Source organism: Lissotriton helveticus, chromosome 5_1 (assembly GCF_964261635.1).
Source record: "Lissotriton helveticus chromosome 5_1, aLisHel1.1, whole genome shotgun sequence".
Taxonomy (NCBI): Eukaryota; Metazoa; Chordata; class Amphibia; order Caudata; family Salamandridae; genus Lissotriton; species Lissotriton helveticus.
This window is the reverse complement of record NC_136065.1, coordinates 793,825,427-793,851,178: the sequence shown is the minus strand read 5'-3', so window position 1 is coordinate 793,851,178 and position 25,752 is coordinate 793,825,427. Positions and strand designations below refer to the sequence as shown.

General features: G+C 46.5%; 1 protein-coding gene across 1 annotated transcript in view; it reads right to left on the bottom strand.

Moving 5' to 3' along the window:
- Positions 1–25,752, bottom strand: part of LOC144754919 (microsomal triglyceride transfer protein-like) — a 529,349-nt gene that overhangs the window by 41,199 nt on the left and 462,398 nt on the right. The window contains exon 18 of the mRNA XM_078643270.1: positions 21,350–21,520. Coding sequence (XP_078499396.1) covers positions 21,350–21,520 — 171 coding nt within the window. The remainder of the gene's footprint in view (positions 1–21,349; positions 21,521–25,752) is intronic.

Here is a 25,752-nt window from a genome sequence, read left to right as displayed (position 1 = left end):
ACAGTAGTGTTTAGTAAATGTGTGTGGGGTAGACCATGTGGCTGCTCTACAAATGTCTTCCAAAGGGATATTACCAAGGAACTTGAGGGGAGGAGTGGGCTCTGGGGGGGATCGTTAAAGTGCGCCTAGCCTTTTGATAGCAAATTTGAATACACTTAACGATCCACCTGGCTATACCTGCTTTGGAAATGGGGTTGCCTTTGTGTTGGGCAGAAAAGGCAACAAAGAGTTGTTTCGTCTTCCTAAAATCTTTGGTCCTATCAATGTAGTACATCAAAGTTCGTTTAACGTCAAGAGTGTGGAGCATTCTTTCAGCCACAGTCTCTGGATTTTGAAAGAACACGGGCAGTTCAATAGTCTGATTGACATGGAACTGTGAAACCACTTTGGGTAGAAATTTAGGGTTAGTGCGCAGCACCACCCTGTTGGAGTGAACCTGTATGAATGGCTCTTGTACTTTGAGCGCCTGGAGCTCACTAACACGTCGCAGTGACGTAATGGCTATTAGGAAGGCCACATTCCATGTTAATAACTGAATCTCGCATGAATGTAGAGGCTCAAAGGGTGGACCCATTAGTCTGGTGAGGACCACATTAAGGTTCCACACAGGAGCTGGCGGGGTCCTGGGAGGAATGACTCGTTTTAGTCCTTCAAGAAAAGCTTTAATGGCAGGCACTCTGAAAACTGAGAGATGCTGCCTGTTCTGGAGATAAGCCGCTATGGCGGATAAGTGTATCCGAATGGAAGCATATGCTAGATTACATTTGTAAAGATGTAATAAATAACAAATGATGTTGTGAGTAGATGCATCTAGCGGGTTGATGTTGTGTTCTGCACAGTAAATGACAAACCGCTTCCATTTTGCTACATAGCATGCTCTGGTGGTGGGCTTCCTCGCCTCCCGTATGATATCCATGCAGTCGGGAGGCAAGTTAAGGTAGCCAAATTCTAAGACCTCACGAGCCAGATCGCCAGGTTGAGCTGTTGCGGATCTGGGTGCTGAATGTCGCCATGGCTCTGCGTCAAAAGTCTGGGTGTGAGGTGCAGCCTTTGATGCGGTACCACGGAGAGTTCTAGAAACGTGGTGTACCATGGTTGGCGTGCCCACGTTGGAGCAACCAGGATGAGTGTCATCGAGTGTTGCTTTAGCTTTCGTGCCACCAGCGGTATGAGAGGTGCTGGGGGAAAAGCGTACGCAAATTTGCTGGACCAGTTCATCCATATTGCATTGCCCTGCGACTGTGGGTGCGGGAACCTGGCGGCAAAGCTTTGGCATTTTGCGTTTTCCCCTGTGGCGAACAGGTCTATCTCTGGATGACCCCACTGCTGGAAGTACGGGTGGAGAACTGATGGATGTATCTCTCACTCGTGCATTTGGTGGCTGCACCTGCTGAGCAGATCCGCCATCTGATTGTCCTTGCCCGGGAGGTGTTCCGCCATGAGGAAGATGTTCCTCTGAATGGCCCACTTCCACATGCTCTGAGCCAGATGAGACAGCTGTGGAGAGTGTGTACCTCCCTGCTTTTGAATATAGTACATGGCGGTCATGTTGTCCGTCCGGATCAACACGACTTTGTTGCATAGATGTACCTTGAATGCCTTCATCGCCATGAAGATTGTCATCAGCTCTAGGTAGTTGATATGCATCTTCTTTTGCTGCGTTGTACATAGTCCCTGCACTGTGTAGTGGAGTGCATGAGCTCCCCAACCCTGGAGAGATGCGTCCGTGGTTAGAATGATCTGTGGAACAGGCTCCTGGAACGGTCGGCCCTTGCAAAGGTTGTGTGGATTCCACCAATGCAGAGAGTTGTATGCCCGACCGGTCACCTACACTAAGTCTTTCAATTGTCTTTGAGCCTGAGTCCACTGATGTGCCAAGCACTCTTGAAGCGGACGCATATGTAGTCTCGCGTGCGGGACTATGAAGATGCAGGAGGCCATCATGCCTATCAACTGCATGAACACTCATGCCGGAAGCGAGTGTTGCGGTCTGAATTTCTGGATCAGCGACTGAATGCTGTTGATCCTCACAGAATTTGGCTGAGCCGTGGCTGCCAAGAGTATCTATTGTCGCGCCCAGATACTGCCGCACATGGGCTGGCTGAAGGTGCGACTTTGGATAATTCAGTGAGAATCCCAGATCGTGAAGAAGGTGAATGGTGTGGGACATGTTGGCAGCGCACTACTGAGCCGACTTTGCTTCGACAAGCCAGTCGTCCAGATAAGGGTAGACATGAACGTTCTGTCTTCTGAGGTGCACAGCCACTGACTTTGAATTGGTAATGCTGATTCTGAATGGTGAATCTGAGGTATTTTCTGTGTGATGGATGTAGTGGAATGTGAAAATATGCGTCTTTGAGATCTAACGTTGCGAGGAAATACCCCTGATTGAGCAACGGAAGAACCTGCTGCAGCGTGAGCATGTGAGAGTGTTCTGAGAGAATGTACTGGTTTAGGGGCCTGAGGTCCAGTATGGGTCTGAGGGACCCGTCCTTTTTTGGGATTAAGAAGTACAGGGAGTACACCCCTGTGCCTCTGTCTTCCACCGGCACGAGCTCAATTGCCCCTGTTTGCAGCATGACGAGCACCTCTTGCTGCAATAAGTGCAAATGCTCTGTTGACATAGGACGGTGCCTTGGTGGGATGTTGGGTGGAGTGGACGTTAACTCTAGACAATAATCGTACTGGATACGTTTCCTGACCCACCTGTCTGTGGTGATGGATTTCCAGACTGGCAGGAACGGATGTATGACGTTATAACGCATACTATTACTCCGCAGACCATTACAACGCGACTTTTGCTCCGCATACCGTTACAACGCATAGCGCCTTGGGGCGCTGGATAGTGGTAAGTATAATTTACTATTCTAACTCCAGTCCCCGTGGACCCTAGGGAAGGTGTTGGATAGTAAATTATACTTATTCCCTATCCTAGAGCGCCCCCCAGCGCAATGCGTTGTAATGGTATGCGGAGTAATGGTCGCGTTGTAATGGTAGTGCGGAGTAAAAGATCCGTTGTAACGGGTGTATACCGGCAGGAACTGCTGGAGTCTCCCCCCGACAGGTGTTGTATGGTCGGGGGCAGTGACAAGGCGTCACTGTTTGTTAGTGGCGGAGGACCTGGAGTTGTTGTTTCCACGACCTCTGCCCTTGGTGCTGTTGCCACGATAGCCGCCTCTACTCTGCTTGTTGTAAGAGGTCTGCGCCCCACCTTTAGTGTACTGTGTTTGCTGGGACATCTGGCCTCTGGAAACACCTCTATTGCTTGAGCGACGAAAAGTACTACCCCGGAACTGCTGGGACTGAAGAGCCCCCATTGACTTTGCAGTCTCGGTGTCTTTCTTTATTTTTTCCAGGGTGGTATCCACCTCAGGTCCAAATAAGCGATCAGGGTTTACAGGCTGATTGAGTATGGTGGTTTGTATCTCCGGTTTGAACCCGGAGATTCTGAGCCAGGCTTGACGCCGCAACATTACACTTGTGTTAATGGCCCTGGCCGCGGTGTCTGCTGCGTCCAGTGCACATTTAATAGAAGCATTTGAGATGAGCTTCCCTTCTTGAATTAGCATCTCCGCTGCCTCTTTATACTCATCTGGCAAGTGTTGTAACAGGGTCTCAAGAGTATCATAGTGTGCCCTGTCATATCTGGCCAAGAGTGCCTGAGTGTTTGAAATACGCCAGATATTGGCCGCTTGGGCCTTCACCCTCTTCCCTGATGCTTCTAGCACTTTGGATTCCTTGTCAGGGGGAGGAGAATCACCAGTAGTTTGTGAATTTGCCCTCTTCCGGGCATTAGAAACAACTAGAGAATCTAACGGCAACTGGCCCTTGATGTAGGTAGGGTCGCCAGGTGCCGGCTTATACTTCTTTTCAATCCTGGGGTTTATAGCCCTAGCCTGTGTGGGTTCTTTAAAAATGTCTGCAGCATGTTTTCAAACACCCTTGAGCATTGGCAGAGTCTTGACAGTCTTTTCAGAGGTGGAAAAGGTATCAAACAGGAAGTCCACCTCAATAGGGTCAGCATGCAGCTAGACGTCATGATTTTTAGCTGCCCTCTCAATTAGAGCATTGAAGGCTGCAGAATCCTCAGTAGGAGAGGTTTTGACATTATAGACTTGAGTGTCCGGGGCAGGTTGTAGATCCCCCTGGTCCCCAGCATCTGCCCATGAGTCATGGTGATCCTCCGGATCAGTGTCGGCAGGGAAGTTGTACTCTTCATCGTCCCCTACCCCAGCCTCCACATCTGAGTAAGTGGGTGAAGGTGGAGCAATGCCCTGAGGCCGTGGATGGATTGGTTCAACCAGAACTGGGGAATCCGTAGAAGCCTTTTTCCTCTTCAAAAAAAATAGTGTAGGACTCCATAGGCTGTGCCGGTGTGATCTTTCGTTTGTAGAAGGAAAGTTTACCGGTGTCGGCGTCGATAAATTGTTCCGACTGCTCCTCCAGTAGGGGTTGTCGATGCTTTGTGCTTACGACGGCTTGAGGAGGCTTCGGCACCGTGGACACCTTCAAGGGCGCGTCGTCGACAGTCCTGGGCGCGAACGCCTTCGGCGCCACCTTCGGCGGCAGCGTGAAATGGATCGGCGCCAATGTCTTTGGCGTTTTTGCAGCGGGCTTCGGGGTGGAAGTGTCTTTCGGATCGACCGTGGAAGCCTTGTTCCTGATGCGTTGCAACGAGTCCGCCACCTGCTTCGTGAAGGATGCGGACGGTTTCGTCGACCCGACAGGTGTTCTTGGCCCGCTAGCATGTGCCGACTCGAGCGGAACAGTACTACTGGCCTTTTCTGGCCGACGTGCAGGATCGACAGCATTTGGAGCTCCGTGTCCTCCGTCTGTGTCGACGGCCTTATGCGCCGACGGCTTCGGGTCGGCGGCCTTGACAATCTGTTTCGGTGCCCCAGTCTTCGGCTCGACGCCCTTGAGCGACTTCGGCTCGACGCCCTTGAGCGCCGTCGGCTGGATGCCCTTGAGCGACTTTGGCTCGACGCATTTGAGCGACTTCGCTGGATCGACAACCTTCTTCGGCTTCGGCTGCCCCGACATGTCGGAAGACGAGGAGGCGACCAGAGCGACAGGCGTCTTCTGTTTCGACGTCGTCTCTATCACTTTCGGTTTCGTCAAGACCGAGGCTTTCACTTTCGGTTTCGATTTGACCAATGGCGGCTCCGTAGAAGTGTCCGTAGTCGGGCCCGGAGGCGAGACCGTGGATCCGGGTGCAAGATCTTGGGTAAGGCCATGTGGCGATCCCTCGACCTGATCCTTAGATATTGTTCGAACGGGGCATAGCTCTTCACCTGAGCTATCTTCCGTGGCCCCATAGGCCTCATTGTTGTCTCCTACCTCGTCGACGACGTCTTCTGTGTCGAGCATTTCGACGTCTGCCTCGTAGTTGGGGTCGATCTCTTCCGCTGGAGTAGAAATCGGCTCCCGATCTTGCTGCTTGTCTGCTTCTTCTCCCTCGGTATCGAAAATGTTCACCGGGTCAGGGGCTGTCTTCTGGGCCTCCTGGCGCACCACGCGCCGAAGTCGAATCGTCTTCTTCGATCGAAAACGGGAACAAGCCATACAGTTGGCTTCATCGTGATCCGGCGACATGCACTTGTTGCACACCGGGTGGACATCGATGTGGGGATACTTCGAGTTGCACACGGGGCACCTCTTGAACGGGCTCCGTTCCATGACGTCGTCGAATAAATCTGGTTGCGTTGACTGGGCCTCGAGCACTGAAGAGCTACGCGACTCCTCAGGATGTCCGACTCAGACCGAGCCGGAACAGAGCTGGGCACCGAACGCAAGACAATACCGATGCTATAGGAAAAGGCCTTCGGGCCTTAAGGGAAGTTTATACCGATTCCGTTCTTGAGTGATCAAATATACATCCGAACCCAATGGCGGAAAAAAACAATCTGGGAATGGAGTCGATGCCCATGCGCACTGTAGTCCAGGGGAGGAGCCACCTATCTCGTGATACTTCGAAGACTCTTCCAGAACAACAATGTGCAATCATCCGGACCCAACACTAGGCGGCGATCTATGCTATAGATATGAATTCAGCAGCCCACATGCCTCGAACCAGATTAATTCAACTTAATCAGTTCTTGTCAGCTGCTCCTGACGCAATTGAGGTATTATTTGTTCCTCCCTCCTGCCCCTGTTAGGCAGATGCTTTCACATATCCTGAGATCCATGCCTTTGCCATGTATTACCTACAAAGGACGCAAACATTTTTCTCTCATTTCTTTTTCCCATTTTGAAGATTTATACAGTTTTTAAACGTTCATTGGTGCTAAAAGTGTTTTTATGATGTCTTTATGCTCTACTGTAATATTTTTTTATTTCAAATTTTTTGAAAAAAGGATTATTTAAAGTTTCGAATTCGCATTCGAATATTGCTAAGCCACTGCAGACGTATAAGACTTGAAAAGAGATTATTCTGTACGTTTCCTTCCTGAAGAGAGTTGTGGTCCCATGCATGAGTATTTTCAGTTGACTGAAACACCTGACTATGACCCACAATGGTTGTTAGCGAGGCCATATAAAGCCGCAGTACTCCATCTCTGTTGCTCCTTCCTGTAAAGTAATTTTCAATTTGCTGCTAGATGATGGTAATATTTACAGATCAGTGATTATGTCTGATATGTCTGCGGTCCTCTGTGCCACCATCCTTTGGCTTTTTCACTTTGTGAGAAACTCTTGACAATAGCCTACAATGATGCTTTGAAATGATCAAATGTGTTTACAATAAATCAGATCCTCATATTATGAGGCTCTGGCATTTTTTGTTAGTATTTTGTGAACTCCTTCTATGATGGATTATTGACTATATTATGGGTAGGCACAAACATGTTCTCAGGGGCCAAATAGTTTGGTCTGTGGTGTGACCAAGAGCAACATTGATGCCAGCAGATTGGGGGTTTGGGGTTAGGGTGAGAGGGGGCTAGGGGACGCAGAGCATGTATATCTAGTGAGTAAATTGCACAATGTGAAACCAGAAAACCTTGAATAAGTCCTGGCGATCTCATTGATCCACTAGTGTGATCCTAGGCCATTGTTTTATTTCACTTCCCCTCCTTTTTCTTTAATATCACATGTAAGAGGACCTCAAAATACATGACTTTAGGATGTGTGCTATCCAAAACCATCTACTGTGTTTGATTAAATAAACTGTAATGTTATTCATGTATAATAGCAAAGCCATTCAAAGGATGAACATAACCCCTGACTGCCTCTTAGTTTACTAAAGTCATTGTTGTTTGAGTGGGGGGAAGAATCAATGGTGCTAAATTAATGTTTGAAAACGATCTCTTTTTAGCTCGAAGACTACCAGACAGCACAGCGGCCTGGTTTGCTAAAGACATCTTGGGGACATTCAGAAAGTTAACCTAGGAATGCATTCTCCCTGTTGCTTACTATTGGGTTTGTGGTTTGTAACTCACATTTGTAGGCTTTCTATTTGCTGACTTTCTTTTCTTTAGTATGTGCAGCTCGAGTTTGTATCTCCCATTGCCAAATTCTTGTTTACTGTATTCTTCCACAAACTCACATTCTGTAAACAGGCCTTTAAATCTTGTTCTTATCTTGTTACATTTGCTTTGGTTTCATAGACAGAGGTTGTCATGGTATTAATGTGAATTCAGTTTGGCTAAAGAAATTGTCTTGATCCCAGCACTGCAGGCAGAGGGCAGGAATTTTCTTCATAATTTAGATCAGACAGGATTCTGGCATTTGCAATCACATAACATTAATTTACTGCATTTAAAAAATGTCCAGAATATTGCAGTGAAATATTCAGAACGACTCTATGCCACTGCACTCTACCCAATACCACTACACTCTACCCTCCATGACTTCTCTCGACTTCACTCTATGAAACAATCTACTCTATGCCACTATATTGTACACCACTCTATTCCACTCCACTCTACACCACGGCACTCTACGCTGTGCCACTCTATACCACTGAAGTCTACGCCACTCTACTCAAAGCCCATGCACTTTATGCCAATTCACTCTACACCACTTTACTCAAAACAAATGCACCCCTTCTCCACTGTATCTAGGCCAACTACTTTGCACCACTGCACTTAATGTCGCTATACTGTAGAACATTCTACTCTGTGCCACTGTACTCTATGTCACTGCACACTAAGTTACTCTATACCATTGCACTTTACATCACTGCACTCTACGCTACAGGAGAGGTGGGGCCCAGCGGTTAAATCCCCGGCAGCAGCCCAGCCCAGCACCCTGTGACTCAGGGCAACAGCTCACTTAATCTTCCTGACGGCCCCCAGCGCCTTGAGACCCTTGGGGGTGATTAGTTTGCGCTTTACAAATACTGGGATATTTATTCTACTCTGCACCATTGTACTCTGTCACAGCTCTCTGCACCACTGTATGACACTGAACTCTATGACACTGCACTCTCACACTCTACTCTGCAAGACTGCACTTTATACTACTGCACCCGATGCCATTCTTCTGCACTTTATGCCATTATACTACACTATACAGCCCTGTACTCTAAACCACTGCACCACTATACTCTAGGCCAATGCACTCTACACCACACTATTCTGCATCACTCCACTCTTTGCCACTGCACTCTAACCTGCACCACTCCACTCTACTCTACTCTGCACCACTCCACTCTCTGCCACTTCACTCTACGTCACTATACTATGCATCAATGCTCTCTCCACCACTGAAATCTCCACCACTCTACTCTGCATAGCTCCCCTCTATGCAACAGTACTCTATGCCACTCTAATCTACTTTGTACCACTGCAATGCCACAACACTCTACTCTACACCACTTCACTCTATTCTCACACAATCTACTTTATACCACTGCAGTCTACGCCACTCTGTACCACTTCACTTTATGCCACACCACACTATGCCACTCTATTCTACACCCCGGCACTCCACACCAATTTTCTCAAAACCAATCCACTCTACGCCACTGCAATCTAAGCCAATCTACTCAGCACCACTGCTCGCCACTCTACACCATTTCACTCTGTCACTTTACTCTGCACCACTCTACGCCACTTCACTCTGCACCAATCACTCTACGCCACTTCACTCTGCACCAATTCACTCTACGCCACTCTACTCTACACCACTGCACTCTATGACACTGTACTCTTAAGCAGTGCACTCTCTGCCACTGAACGCCATGCCACTTTGCTCAATGCCACTGCACTCTACTCTACACCACTCTACTCTACTGTGCATCACTGCATTATGACGCTGCACTTTACGCCACTTCATTCTACACCTTTCTATTCTACTCTGCACCACTCTACTCTATGCCAGTGCACTCTACTTTGCACCACTGCACTCTTCACCAGAGCACTCAAGGTCACTCTATTCTGCACCACTCCACTCTACGCCACTCCACTTCACTCTGCAACACTGCACTCTACACCAATGCGCTCTACCCCACTTTTCTATGCCATTCACTTTACCCTGTACCACTGCACTCTACACCACTTCACTCTATGCACTCTACTCTGAAACAATATACTCTATGACACTGCACTCTATGCCACTATATTCCACACCACTCCACTTTATGCCACTGCAATCAATGATGCGCTACTCTACCCTACACCACTCTACTCTATGGCACTGCCCTTACCCTGCACCACTTTACTCTACCCTGCACCACTCCACTCTGAAACAACCTACTCTACGCCACTGCACTCAGAGCTTCTGCAGTCTATGCTATGCCACTGTACTCTAAACCACTGCAACCTACAGCATTGAACTCTACACCACTTTACTCAAAACTACTGCACCTAAACCAACTACTTTGCACCACTGCACTTCACGCCACTATACTGTACAACTGTTAACTCTATGCCACTGCACTCTACCCCACTGTATCCTATGTCATTCTACACCATTGCACTCTACGCCACTCTATTCTACTCTGCCACTACTATACTCTACCCCAATGCTCTCTGCACCACTCTGCGCCACTCTATGACCCTGCACTGTGACACTCTACTCTGCATGACTGCACTCTGTGCCACTGCACTCTACTCTTCACCACTCAACTCTATGCCACTTTACTTCCCTCTACACCACTGCACTCTACAACACTCTACTCTGCACCGCACCGCTTCGCTCCACTCTGCACTACTCCACTCTAGCCTGCACCGCTCCACTCTATGTCACTGCATTCTATGGCATTTTACTCTATGCCACTCCATGCCATTGCACTCTACCCCACTGCAATCCACTCTGCACTTATCTACTCTAAGCCAAGGCACTCTATGCTAATTTACATCACTGCACTCTATGCCAATGCACTCTACACCACTTTACTGAAAACTAATGCCCTCTACGCCAATCCACTCTGAACACTGTCCTTTACACCCCGCCACTCTTGGCCACTCTAAGACACTCCACTCTATGATGCTCTACTTCATTAAACTCTGCTCCACTGACACTCTACTCCACTTTATTCCACTACACTTGACAGCACTCTACTCTACTCTATGCCATTCTATGACACTACTCCACTCTACAATGCTTTACGCAGCTCCCTCTATGCCACTTTACTGCACCCTGTTCTATGACACACTACTCCACTTCGCTCTGACAATCTACTCCTCTCTATGCCACTCTACTCTACAACACCCTACTCCACTCTACACAACACCCTCTACGCCACTCTACTCTGCTCTACACCACTCCACAATATTCTACGCCACTCCACTCTTTGACAGTCTACTCAACTCTGACACTGTACTTCACTCAGCGCCACTCAACCTTATGCCCTTCCATTCGGACACTCTTCTCCCTCAACGACACTCCACAACAATGTAGGCTACTCCATGACACACCACTTCACTCCACTTCACGCCACTCAGCTCCACTGTACGCCATTCCACGCCACCCTACGCCACTCCATATCATTCAACTCTACTCCACTTAAAGATACTCCACTCCATGCCACTTTCCTTTACCCAAATAATTTTTAGGCATGCTGAACAGCAGCCACACTTGTGTGCAACATTGCAAAAACATATTGGTAAAGCCACTAGCTCTTGCATGGGCGAGAACTACTGGCTTTGCCAATGCTTATTACAATGTTAATGTGAATTTATTTAGGCTAAAGAAATAGTCTTATTCCCAGCATTGCAGGCACAGGGCAGGAATTTGCTTCATAATTCAGAACAGACAGTATTTTGGCTTTTGCAAGTACATAGCCTTAATTTACGGAATTTTAAAAATTTCCAGATTATTGTAGTGAAATATTCAGAACTTTAAATTTATTGGAGAATCACAGATCAACATTAGTTTGATACATAAAACTAAAAGTTTGAAGGCTCTTGTTTATCAAATTTCATTCTGGAAAATTAACACATGAATTCAAAACGTAATAAACAAACACTGCTAAAGTCAACAGGTATGGTTTTAACGTGAAAGCTCACAAAAAGACAACTATTAAAAAATGCTGTTTTTATCCGTTGTTTTCAATATTGCTGTTTATTAATTGAATATGACAAATGGCACGATGATTGTGCGTACTTTTCAAAAGCAACATAGTCTCTCCTGCATTACAGTGAAAGGACTCTGGGGAAGACAGAATGATCCGGCAAATAACCTGTAGCATGAAGTGCGACAGTAATATTCATGTGGGTTGAGACTAAGCCCATTTTGTGGATATTTAAAGGAATTGGTAACAATAAGTCTAACAAGCCAGAGCTAAAAAAGAGCAGGAACTAATAATAACTATAGCCCTTTGGGGTACACAGAGTACAAAAGATTGCACATAATGGGTTCTCATGGCAGGTAATTCAAACAAGTAACATTCAGCTCTCACAGTGTACATCTTTTAAAATCCTGCAAATAAGAGCACCCTTTACAAGTCAGAAAATTATACACTTTAAGTATGTCTCCTGTGGAGCATAACACTGACTGAGGGCCTTATTTAGAGTTTGGCAGATGGGATATTCCTTCAAAACACGACGTATATCCAGTCCTCTGCATTACACATCATATAGTGAACAGGACATCCACCACGTTTGTGACAGAGTATCCCTTACGCCAAATTCTTCATAAGGCAGTGAGTTTTACGTTAATTATTTAATTCAAAATAAGATTTTGAGGGTGCATCAAATGAAGACGATTGGCGAGACAGCATGAGAATGGTTAAACAAGCATAGGAGTATCCCACTCATTCCAGCACATGAGGAAGGCAGAAGAGAGGATGTAACTTCTATACAGCACAAGTGTCAGAGTAAGCTCATGTGCACACAAAAACACAAACTTCAAGTCAAAATGGAAAACGTTAAATGTCACAAATGGGGCATTAGTTCTGATAAATGAAATCTAATAGAGAAAGAGAAAAGTGGCAGCAACACAAATGTAAAAAAAAAACTCAAAAATAGTCTAGAAAAGTATAGCAAACAATTTGACTGCTTCTCAGTTTAGTGGTGTTGTGCAGTGCATACCGAAACATCACAGTAAATAGGGAACAAATGCGCGGACCCTTGTTTTGTTTACGTTCACAAGCACTCTAAATCAGAGTTTGCAACTACAAACAGAAGTTCCCTATGTATCAATCGCATTTTCAGCGTCAGTAAAGTTTAACCAACTCCTAAAATGGGACAGCACAAGGATACTGGGATTTGGAGGGGCGTCTTGTGAGCATCCCATATAAACACTGCATCCGTACCCTATGAATCAATGGTTTGCAACCGCAATTTCAGCTGTGAAACCTTGAAAAATTGCAGACTTCCAAGTGGAGAGCTAACACATTCACAAAAGGGAAGGGGATGTGTTTGGGTTTCTCCCCTTTGTGAATTGTGGAAAAAGTTTCTGGCCTAGTAGTCAGTTGTCCAGGGGTAACTGCCAATTGTCTAAGAAATTTATCAAAAAAGCTGTTTTAAAAAAGTTTCTTAATTAAAATGCAATCACAGACATGGTAGTCACAACAGCATCTCTGTGGAGTTAATGGGTTGGGGTCAAAAAAGTGTTGTGAAAGGTAAAGCAGTTCACGGGATTTCCGCCGAAAGACCAAATGGTACAAGAATCAAGTGGATTAAGATTGACCCTAATAAACTTACAAAGGATATTCTTGGTAAATGTACCAGAGAGGTTGAATACTGCCTTGCACCTAATGTGATAGCACCTGAGGTTCTCTCCAATTTTATGAAAATTACATGCACAGTTGAAAACTCCCTGTTAAGAAAAAACAGAAGTGGTAAAAGAAACAAAACTGCGTGGTTTGATAAACATTGTGCCGAGACCCTGAATAAATTAAAAAGTGTACTTAATACTAAACCAAGAAATAAAGAAAGAGTCAGAGAAGAACGTACTAATTATAAACTGGCCCTGTCAATTAGGAAAAGGGAGCTACAGGACGAGGCCTGGAATAAACTTGATATGGCCGCTGTGTAACTAAAAACCATAAACTTTTTTGGGAAATGATTAATGGCCCATTCTTAAAGAATGAAAATACCCCTGAGGTCAGTTCCCATGTCAGCTGTCTTGCATGGATTGCACATTTTTCTGAGATTTTTAATTCAGATCTTAAATTTGATGGGCTTACTATATGTTTTAATTGGAAGAAAATGCACTTGTTTTTAACCTTATATGAAGTGACAGATGCAATTAAAAATAGTAAGGGTGGTAAAGCACCCGGGCCCGATGGGGTACCCATGGATTTTTATAAGCATGAAATAACATTATGGGCCCCAATCCTAACTCGTTACTTTAACGCAGCGGTGGAAGATAAACTACCCCTGACATGGGGCCAATCAATTATTATACCCCTTTATAAAAAAGGATCAAGGTCAGAGGCAAGGAATTATCGTCCAATCTCTCTTTTGGACTCGACAGTTAAAATCCTTAGTCGAGTCCTTTTAGTGAGGTTGGAAGCCTGGGTCGAGGAGAACAACATTTTGTCCCCAGTGCAGTATGGGTTTCGTAGGGGACTGGGAACAATGGAGCAGTGCGTGAACCTGGAACTCATAGTCGGCAAGTATACTAAAGCCAAATCTGGTAACCTTTTTTTATGCTTTGCCGACTTGAGTTCCGCGTTCGATCTGGTGGAACACGCACTGCTCTGGCCCATATTACTATCAATGGGCGCCCCTACTGAAATTATCCATCTGCTAGCTCGCTTGTATAGTAATTTATCATGCAAAGTAAGGTTTGGAACAGATGGTGAGTGCACCCCCTTCTTTGAAGTTAAGAGAGGCATCCGTCAAGGATGCGTACTTGCCCCTTTACTATTTTCACTTTTTATTAACCATGTGGATACATTTTTAAAATTGATTAAATCTGATGCTCCAACTATAAATGGTAACCCCGTCCCCGTCCTTTTATACGCGGACGACGCGGTCCTCCTTTCTAGGACACATAATGGACTACAAGAACAAGTTACTTACCTTCGGTAACGATATATCTGTAAGAAACAGTAGTTAGTATTAGATTCCTTACCTTAGAATATCCCCAGGCGTCAGTCTGGATCCGGAAACTTTTGCGTAGCAGTACCCCTGCGCGTCGGTAGGCGTCGTCTGCAGGCGTCCCCTGCGGCTCCGCGTCGTCGGCGTCGTGCGCCGTGATGACGTCGCTGGAGTATATAGACGCCGCCTCCGCGCGCTGACGTCAGTTCTTCTTTTTTCCGCGCCAGTTAGCGCAGATCCGAAGAGCAGTACTCCGGTCTTTTGACCAAGTGTTTGTAAAACTTAATCTTTCTACGGTGCCGGTAGGATGCCTGGGTTTAAGAGCTGCGACGAGTGCGACCGCATGATGTCGGTCACCGACCACCATCGACTCTGCCTCCGGTGTCTGGGCGCGGACCACGACGTGGAGTCCTGCGTCGACTGTCGGGCCTTGACTGGAAAAGCTAGGCGGGAGCGGTCCCGCAAGCTTCTCGAGCTCCGAGTGTCGGCCCCGCGTCGAGAGCGGTCCCGGTCCGGTCGGAGGTCGAGGGAGCGGTCGAGGGAACGATCGCGGAGCCGCCATGGGCGCTCCGGGAGTCGCCACCATTCCTCCGGTTCGTCAGGTAAGCACAAGAAGTCGGGGCGTCGTGACCAATTCCATATTTTTATTAAAAACAGAAACTTGAAAATTAACAAAGGAAAGACTGTTACTATGGTTTGTGGTAAGAACATTAGGAAAAATAAATCCTTTTTCCTAGAAGGACAGAAACTAGAATCTGTTAATAGTTTTTGTTATTTAGGAATTACCTTTTCGGGAAATGGGAAATGGATTAATGAACAGTGTCCTTTTTAAAATGGCCCGGAATACAAACTGTATTTTTAGATTTGCTGCTAAGTTAGGGGATCGCAGAATTCGTGAAATGTTAACCCTTTTTAATGCCAGATCTCCTCAGCTATATACGGAGCTGGAATATGGGGGTATGATGCAGTGTACCAAATCTATCCAGGTGAGGGAGAATGTGTTTTTAAAAAGATTAATCAGTGCTCCAGTCACGGCTTCAACGGAGCTAATACACAAGGAATTAGATATGTACTATATCAATGATCTAATTGCCCTTCGTCCTCTATCCTTGTGGCGCTCAATATGGGCAAAAGAGGAAACCAAGTTTACGCAGGACGTAATAACAGATTGTATCAAACTTGATCGCCGTTCGAACATTCCCTGGTTGAAGCATATACACCACTGGTATAAAATTTTATATGGATTGGACATTTACAATGAATTAATAATGGACCCCATTTTATCAAAGCGGGAGCTGAAGGTCTCGTTTATGAAATTTACAGAAGAGACCAGGATGGAAAAACATACTAAACAGAGTACATTCATTTTTTACCAGCAATATAATATGAATGTAGGCTTTCATTCTCATTTCGCAACAGTTAGTATTCCTTCCCATCGATTTGTTTTAACCCGCCTCCGCCTAGGAATTGTGCATCACCTTGTGGCTTTTCCTGAGCCTAAAAAACCTAGAACTTGTGTATGCCCATGTGATGGCAAATCCAAACAGGGCACGTGTCACTTTATGCTGTCTTGTACTTTTTATATTTTTTTAAGGAAATATTACTTGAAACCCATCTTTTTAAAATACAATACGCATCATCTACAAACAGCAATGACACTAGTGTTTAACCTAGAGTCCCCAGATGTATGCTTTTATGTGGCTACTTATATTTTAAAATGTATCTCTGCAAGAAAATCAATTATTATATGAGTTCCTTTAGCTGCTAAATGTATTATGCACTTTAAAATTGATGCTGCTATATCACGTATTTGTATTTTGCACACATATGTCCGTTGGACTCACTGCTGCTACTATTATATTTTTCATAGGGTTGGCTTATCACATGTATTTTATTATTGTTTTAGTTAATGGTTAGACTATGTGCTGCTACTCGCATATGCACTTTAGAATTGCCAATTTGCACATTTACTAAATCTAGAGACAATATTTAGCACTTTAAATTGCATATTGCACATAATTAACGGTCGTAGGATTGCTAAAATCTTAAACTAATAATTGTACGACCCAATGACTATGCTCTATTGATACTGCTAAAAAGTCCCATTATGAGTGCTGTTATGTAAGATTGTATTTCTTTTATTTCTTTTGGATAGCCTAATTTAGTATTGTGTCAAATTTCTCTTAAATGTATGTTGCTATATGGTTGTATTTCTTTACAAACCGAATAAAGCATCTTTGAGTTTGAATTTGAATTTGGAAGGGGATGTGTTTGGGTTTCTCCCCTTTGTGAATTGTGGAAAAAGTTTCTGGCCTAGTAGTCAGTTGTCCAGGGGGTAACTGCCAATTGTCTAAGAAATTTATCAAAAAAGCTGTTTTAAAAAAGTTTCTTAATTAAAATGCAATCACAGACATGGTAGTCTGCTGGCCATTTCAGGACACTATTCCTGTGATTGAAATCAATCAGAGTGAGTTGGAATTTACAAACTACCTAATGAACATTTCGATATTTACAAACTACCTAATAAACATTAATTATATAGGTCAGATTGAGCCCCACTCTGATTCGGATTTTTACGAACTTATCTATTATTACGTGGGTCAGGTCACAATTCAATACTGTGCCAAACTGTGACCTGTATAATGCCACATCTTGCCGAGGTTCGATAAGTACTTATGGATGACTTATGAAGTACTTATGGTGACTCGCTTCGCTCCCCAGCAGAGTGGTCGCTCCCTTGCCTCCCTGGCGAAGTGCGGTATCGTTGTGTGCTCTTACCCTTATTGAAGACCTGCAGCGTGCCCTGCCTGCCGCTTTTGCTAAGATCTCACTGATATCGCGCCTGCTTGCCGCTTTGTTAGAATTTATTTGGTAACACGCCTGCTTGCCGCTTTGTGAACATTTTACTTGTAGGGCGCTCGCTTCCGCTTTGTAGAAACTTCATTTGTGAGGCGCCTGATTGCCGCTTTGTAACGTTTCTCTTGTAGCGCGCATTTGTCACTGTTTGGAAGCATTTCCATTGCACCAGCGCATTTCGCCCCAAGCGCTCCGCTCCGCTGTCCCCTACGCAGCCATTTTAGCTGTTGTTGTCCTCCTTCGTGACCCGCCCCGCCTCCCAGCTGAGACGCCCTCCCACTACCTTAATACAGCGCTCCGTGCCCTCCACGCGCTGTGACTCGCTTCGCTCCCCAGCAGAGTGGTCGCTCCCTTGCCTCCCTGGCGAAGTGCGGTATCGTTGTGTGCTCTTACCCTTATTGAAGACCTGCAGCGTGCCCTGCCTGCCGCTTTTGCTAAGATTTCACTGATATCGCGCCTGCTTGCCGCTTTGTTAGAATTTATTTGGTAACACGCCTGCTTGCCGCTTTGTGAACATTTTACTTGTAGGGCGCTCGCTTCCGCTTTGTAGAAACTTCATTTGTGAGGCGCCTGATTGCCGCTTTGTAACGTTTCTCTTGTAGCGCGCATTTGTCACTGTTTGGAAGCATTTCCATTGCACCAGCGCATTTTGCCCCAAGCGCTCCGCTCCGCTGTCCCCTACGCAGCCATTTTAGCTGTTGTTGTCCTCCTTCGTGACCCGCCCCGCCTCCCAGCTGAGACGCCCTCGCCCCTCCCCCTCCACCATCCGTATATGACAGTTCTTCCCGCGCGCAGCGTTCACGCGCAGCGACCGCGCCCCAGCCGCGCCGAAGGTGCGCCAAAGGTAAGCCCGTCTACGCCCGTCCGCGCCTGGACCGCGCCCAGCGCCAGACCCCCTGCCCCTCGCGCTACCCAGCCCCCCCGCGTCACCTACGATGCCGCCACCCTCCTAGCCCTTAACCCCGGTCGCGCCCCCAACTGCGTCCAAGCCGCTCCTGGTCGCACCCATGGACCGTTCTCCTGCTACTCCTGCAAATTTAGCGGCACCGTCAACATCTCCGCTACGACCACACCACAGATTCCCGACCCCAACCACCTACAATGCATCCTTCTCAACACCCGCTCGGTCCACAGGCACGCCATTGACCTTTGGAACCTACTAGACGCCATCTCTCCGGACGTCGCCTTCCTAACGGAAACATGGATGAACGCTTCCTCCGCCCCTGACATCGCCATCGCTATCCCTGATGACTATAAGATCACACGCAAGGACCGCACCGACCATACAGGAGGAGGAATCGCTATCGTCCATAAGAAATCCATCCGCATCTCAACCAGCTCCGACGCCAACCTCGCTAACTCCGAACACCTTCACTTCCAGATCCACACCGACCCCAAGACTACTATTAGAGGCACCCTCCTCTACAGACCACCAGGACCCCGCGCAAAATTCAGTGAAGACATCACGGACTTCATCACCCCACACGCGCTCCCCTCCAAAGACTACATCCTTCTGGGAGACCTCAACTTCCACCTTGAAAAGATCAACGACCGCAACACCGCCACCCTCTTGGACAACCTCGCCAACCTCGGACTTAAACAACTGGTCACTTCCCCCACCCACATCGCAGGTCACACTCTCGACCCCATCTTCACCTCCAGCAACCATGTCTCCTTCAGCCACACTACGGATCTCCTCTGGACTGACCACAGCTGCGTTCACTTCACCTACAACAAGCCGAAACCCATCATCCACCTCCAACCAACTCTACAAAGAAACTGGAACAAAATCACCACGGATCAGATCTCCACATCGCTCCTTCGAACCTCCCCAGCCCTCTCTTCTAACGCCAACGAAGCCGCCTCCAACCTCACCCTTTGGCTATCCAACACCGCCGACACCCTAGCACCACTGAAAAAACGTCAACACAAACTTGGCAACAAGAAGGCCTCATGGTTCAACGATGATCTCAAGAAGTCCAAGAAACTATGCCGCTCCCTTGAAAAGGCCTGGAAAAAAGACCCAACCACCAGCACCAAGGACGCCTTCAAAAGCGCCACCCGTACTCACCACCAACTGATCAGAAAAGCCAAGAAAACAGCATTCAAGGATCGACTTGACAACAACGCCCACAACAGCAAGGAACTTTTCAACATCGTCAAGGAATTTTCCAACCCCTCGGCCAACTCCAACGACATCACCCCCTCTCAAACCCTCTGCGACTCCCTAGCCTCTTTTTTCCACAACAAGATTGCTGACATCCACAACAGCTTTGACAACCAACCCGGAAGCCAACCCACCCTACCATCTGCTGACCATCTTCCCCCCGTAAACACCCTTAACGCCTGGATCCCAATCTCCACTGAGGACACCATCCGCCTGATGAATTCCATCCACTCTGGATCCCCCACAGACCCATGTCCTCACCACATATTCAACAAAGCAGACTCCGTCATAGCACCGCACCTCCGAGACGTCATCAACTGCTCCTTCAACTCCGCTACCTTCCCTGAAGACTGGAAACACGCTGAACTCACCGCCCTTCTGAAAAAACCAACAGCAGACCCCACCGAACTCAAAAACTACCGCCCCATCTCGCTTCTTCCATTCCCGGCCAAAGTCATCGAGAAAGCTGTCAACAACCAGCTCGCCGCCTTCCTCGAAGCCAACAAATCACTCGACTCCTCACAGTCCGGCTTCCGAGCCAAACACAGCACTGAGACCGCCCTCATCGCAGCAACAGACGACATTCGAACTCTACTGGACAATGGAGACACAGTCGCCCTCATCCTCCTCGACCTCTCGGCAGCCTTCGACACAGTCTGCCACAGCACCCTTTTACAACGCCTCAGAAACATCGGAATCCAAGGAAAAGCACTGGAATGGATCACCTCGTTCCTCACCGGAAGAACCCAGAGGGTCCGCCTCCCACCATTCAAGTCCGAGGCCTCTGAAATCATCTGTGGCGTACCTCAAGGATCCTCACTCAGTCCCACCCTCTTCAACGTATATATGAGCCCCCTCGCGGCCATCGCCCGCCAACACAACCTCAACATCATCTCTTACGCGGATGACACTCAACTGATCCTTTCTCTCACCAAGGACCCCAACACCGCCAAAACTAACCTACACGAAGGAATGAAAGAAGTCGCCGATTGGATGAAACAAAGCCGTCTGAAACTGAACTCAGACAAAACAGAAGTCCTCATCTTAGGTACATCCCCATCTGCATGGGACGACTCCTGGTGGCCGGAAGCCCTCGGAAAAGCACCCATCCTGACAGACCACGCACGGAACCTTGGCGTCATCCTGGACTCTTCACTCTCAATGAACAGACAAGTCAGCGCCGTATCCTCTTCCTGCTTTAACATTCTTCGCATGCTCAGAAAAACATTTCGCTGGATCCCCTCCGAAACAAGGAAAACAGTCACCCACGCCCTAGTCACGAGCCGACTGGACTACGGAAACACCCTCTACGCAGGTACCACCGCTAAACTCCAGAAGAAACTACAACGAATCCAAAACGCCTCAGCCAGACTCATATTAGACATCCCACGCAACGAACACATTTCTGGTCACCTTAAAGACCTCCACTGGCTACCCGTCAATAAGAGGATCACTTTCCGACTGCTTACCCACGCACACAAATCACTCTACGACATCGGACCAGATTGCCTCAACTCTCGACTGTCCTTCTACACCCCCTCCCGCCAACTTCGCTCCTCCAGCCAAGCCTTCGCCACTGTACCTCGCATCAACAAGACCACCATGGGAGGCAGATCCTTTTCATACCTGGCCGCCAAAACATGGAACTCACTCCCCACTTACCTTCGCCTCACCCAAAATCACCTAGCGTTCAGAAAGCAGCTTAAAACGTGGATATTTGACAAATAATCCTCCTCCCCTTCCTAAGCGCCTTGAAACCCTCTGGGTATGTAGTGCTCTATACAAATTTTATGACTTGACTTGACTTGATACAGTAATAATCTTCACACCCTCACTCACCCCCCTCCCACCCCCCTGCACTATGCTGTTGTGTGCAGTAAATTCAGAGTCTTACCTGTAAGGAAGTGGTTCTTGAAAGAGCTGGAGGCAAATTTGGGCTGGAGAGCCAAAAAACTTAACAATAGTGTTGAAGTTGAGAGCTGTTTCTGCCTCTGTCCGAGTCTTCACATGAGCTTGATAAAAGGGGGAGCTGACCTCTGCTCTGAAATCTATTACCAGACCAGACCTGCAAGCAGAAGCAGAAGAACAATTTTTAAAATGTATATGGCACAAAGGAAAGTGAAAAAAGACGCCCTTTGTCACCACTAGGAAATGAAAACAACTATATATTATTTCATGTCACTCTTCATTAGGCGGACGCACATCTGGGAATTGTTACTGACATAGTTGTCTCTAAAAATCAAGCTTCACCATTTACACCTTATTTCTTCCTTACAGTCCAGCAAGTTATGCACCCAGTGCTTAATTTGTATATAAACGAATAAATAAATAAATGTAGGAACCCAAAGTTTTTCCTGCGAGCCCATCTCCTTTGTTTTCAAACACTGGGGTTGCTGATTTCAAAGGATTCCTACTCCTGATTTCACTCCTTCCTTCAATTTATGCTTCCTATCTCCTTTTCTCACTTTTGCACGGAGTTTTTCGTTACTGCTTCCTCTCATTGCCACTGTTTTCTTCTTTCGCTTCCTCCCTTTTCTACTTTTTCGTACTCTCTTGCTCTGGATCAAAGTCTGATGAAGAAACGTAAGAGCCAGTCGCCAAGTGTCGCCCATCTGGGCCCAAGTGCACACATACCGCACTTGTTTGGGCATAGTTAACCCCAAACAGTTTTCTAGGTTGCATTTATGATTGATATACGCAGAGTATTGTGCAGTAATGAGTCTTGACTCACGGCAAGGTATTGTCCATTGTGCAAGCAAGGTCGGCGGGGCATTTAAGATGACGGCACTGAGCAGTAAAACTCAATTTAAATGGTTACTTAACGGAACTGGCGAACAGTTCTGCTTTGTGTTAAAATGGGCGCCCTGACTGACCCGGCGCCAGCCATCTAGCTCAGTCTTGGGCACAGTGACACACTCTCCTGAATTTGCTTCTGCGTTCTCTGTTGTGACTTTTCGACTGACAAATACGCGTTTTTATTGTGACTCGACTTTGACCTAAAGAAGAGTAGTGCAACTTGTATGTACCCTTTTATGGAAGGGAGCACAATGCCGTTCTATGCTGCTTCTTAGTGTCCGCCTGTGGGTTTTTATGGCCTTGAACATTACCAGACATTTAACCTCTGAAGTGTTAAGAAAATGAGAATGTTGCGAAGATTGCAACAGGGAAGAACGTATGTAAACTACAAACCTCGCAGAAGATGCAGTGAAGCAAGTCAAAGTGAACCCGGCTTCGTTGTAAAGTGTTCTCTTTGTAGACTTATATTAGATTTAATGGTATACGTTTTAGCATTTATTGATTATGCTCCCATAAGAGTAGCACCTGGACTGAAGAATTTCAGTAGTACCATCTCATAACCACAGTGAGAAGACACAAAAGAAGGCATCCATTAGTTGCTAACGTAGGCAAGTACTACACACATCAAATTTTTAATTCTTCGCACACCAACCAGATTTTACCGACGACCGGGAGGCGCAGCTGACCCTAGAGGGACGGCGGCTAACCCCCCAAAGGGCCCAATCAGGAAAGAGGGGCGTGATCACAAGCATGGCCTAAAAGATTACCGCGTGAAGCAGTCCCCACCTTTGTCGCCGTAGGAGTGCTCTGGTCAGGAAATGTCATTCAGCCTCTCTGCTGCTGTTTCAATGATACAGGATATTAAAATATTGCTTTAGATTTCTGGCAGCGGTGCAGTTAGTAAAAAAGGTACATGGGCAACGGGGGTCGGTGGAACCCCCAAATTGCTCAAACACCGCTGAAAAGTTTTGTTGTTGAATGGAGTTTAGGGTGTCTGAGAACCTAAACCTCTTCCCATCTGGCAGGCTCCGCTATCACACATGATGAGGTCAGGGAGACAGTCATTCAAGAGCAGAGTCACTTGTTTGAACCTCAACTGGCGAGGATAAGTATAATCAGTGGTGAAATAATAGTGGCAATGTTGGCACTAAGGCTGGACATAATCAGAGCCATATGATCAGGAGCTTCATTCAAACGTGTTTGGTGGAGCTCTTCCCTTGAGGAAGGGATAGACGGGACAAATGCAAGCGGTGAGCTTGGTTACTTACAATATCTGATAGAATATGGACAAACCTGGCCATCATCAGACAGCACCCTGTGGTCCAGATAACATGGGTATATTACATTAGGAGCACAGGAATCACAATGGGGTACATCAGGGCGCGAGCATAGCATAAATTAACCGTGGCCATGAGCCATTCCAAAGGTAAAATAAAGACTGCTGATTAGGTAGTGGCATTGAGGTGAAGGTACAAAACGGTAACTAGAGCAGGAAGCAGCTAAGCCCAAAAAACACAAGGTGCCGATTGGTCAGCTTAGTTTGAAGAGGCCAATCGGCGGGGGCCCAGGGTGCGTCACAAGGTTAAAAAGGGCATGCTCCCCTACCCCCAAGAGTCATGTGCCTTCACCTCTGATTCTTTTCCCAGGGATTAAACAGTTGACAGGGTTCATCTGTCTAGCAGACTTTAGATAGCAGGGGTCCTTTCAATAGAATGGGGGCAGGGAAGGTGCAGTCGCAGTGGTGAGGGGCATGTGACAAACACCCACTGGGGGGGCAATAATGGGGGCGGGCAGCAGCTAAGCCTGGAAATGCAGGGTGCCGAATTGGTCAGCGTGGCTTAAAGCGACCTATTGGCAGGGGGCCCCTGGGTGCGCTACAAGGTCAATAGTGTCCCAACTGATGATGTGAATGAACTGCGCCCGTTCAAACACCATAAAAGGTCTTGGTGTACATAATTTGCTGGAAAGAAGGAACGGCGGGAGGGCCTGTGAGTTGGTCGTATAGCTGGGGGGGGGCTCGGTTAAACCATTTTGAATTGAAGGAAAAATTTGTGAGTGTCAATTACATTGTACAAGCCACAGCTACAAATGTCTCTCTGCTTAATCCTTCCCCCATAAAAGGACGAAGAGGTGGAGGAAGAAGGAAGCACCTATAAAGACTGTAAAAATCTTAGACCTTGATTATGAGTGCTTGGGAGGGGTCAGTGATAAACACACCCAACAAAATCCAATTTGCCCGGGATCAGAATGTATCCAATGTGATGATTTTCACTTATTAAACATTTAGCCCTTCACAATGAGTCATAATGTGAGCATTGCAGTGCTTTTCATACTATAATCGCAATATCTCAGATTTTTTGGGTAGGTTTGATCTGCTGACATGCAGCTTGGAAAATTGAGGTGAGCTAACTTTACCACTGTGGGAAAATATGACGTGTGGTGCACTCAGAAGCACACATAATTTGGACCACAGCACTAACAGGTTTTGTGCAGGGGTTGAAATTGTGATGAGGACCATAGTGATTTTTATATGAAAACTTTCCCATCCAAGTCACAGAAAGTTAATAATGTATTTACACAATGTGCAATTCCTACAGAATCAGCATATAATACCTAACTTTTTCCCAACCCCCTGTTCGCAACTAGCTTTTACATCAACTCCCCAGCAAATTGTTCACACCACCGCCTTATGTTCTGCCAAGCCATGGGTGACCTTATCAGCTTACCTTGATCTTTGGGTAGCAAGCCATTCTACCACTACTTGAGACCTACAAATATCGGTGTGCACTTAAGGAAAAATATGGCACTGAGGTGTGGGGCTACGCTAATTGTCTACCCTTATAAGCAGAGGGAAATCAATTGTGTAGACACCTCCTCTCAGTATTCCCTTTTACCTCGCATTTGTCATGTTGAAGTTAGTCTCCCCATTTAGTAAGTGTTATCTATTTGGATTAATCCTCATGCTTATTTAAACAACTTGTCCTTTAGAGATTGTTTATCGTGTAAAAAAAGGGCTGAAAATGTCTTGGTGCGCATATGTTAAACACTACTAAAGGGCTAAAAGTGCCTTTGCCCGTATTTGTTAAATAGAGCCTTAAAGAGTAGGGATGGGTCTCCCTATTTGATAACCTGTTCTCAGTAGGCAAAAAGGATTAATTACAGGTCAAGCATAGGTTTTTGGGAAGAAGGCATTGAATGAGAGAAGATGTGAAACTTAGTTCCCCAACTGTGAGATTTTTTAATACCCTGAAATCTGTTAATGATATGGAGCCAAATTTAATGCATTAGGAGAGGCCCTTATTATTCAAGTTTAATGTTATGTTATGTTATATGGACTTGTACCGAGCACAGATACTCCGAGGAGTGTCCTGGCCCAAGCTTGAAAAAGGTCAGAAACAGAGTTGAATAATAGAACTAGAACAGAAGAGTTTTCAGCTTTTTCTTAAATATTATAGGGTCTTTGACACCCCTCGAGGCCAATGACAGAGCATTTCATGCCGG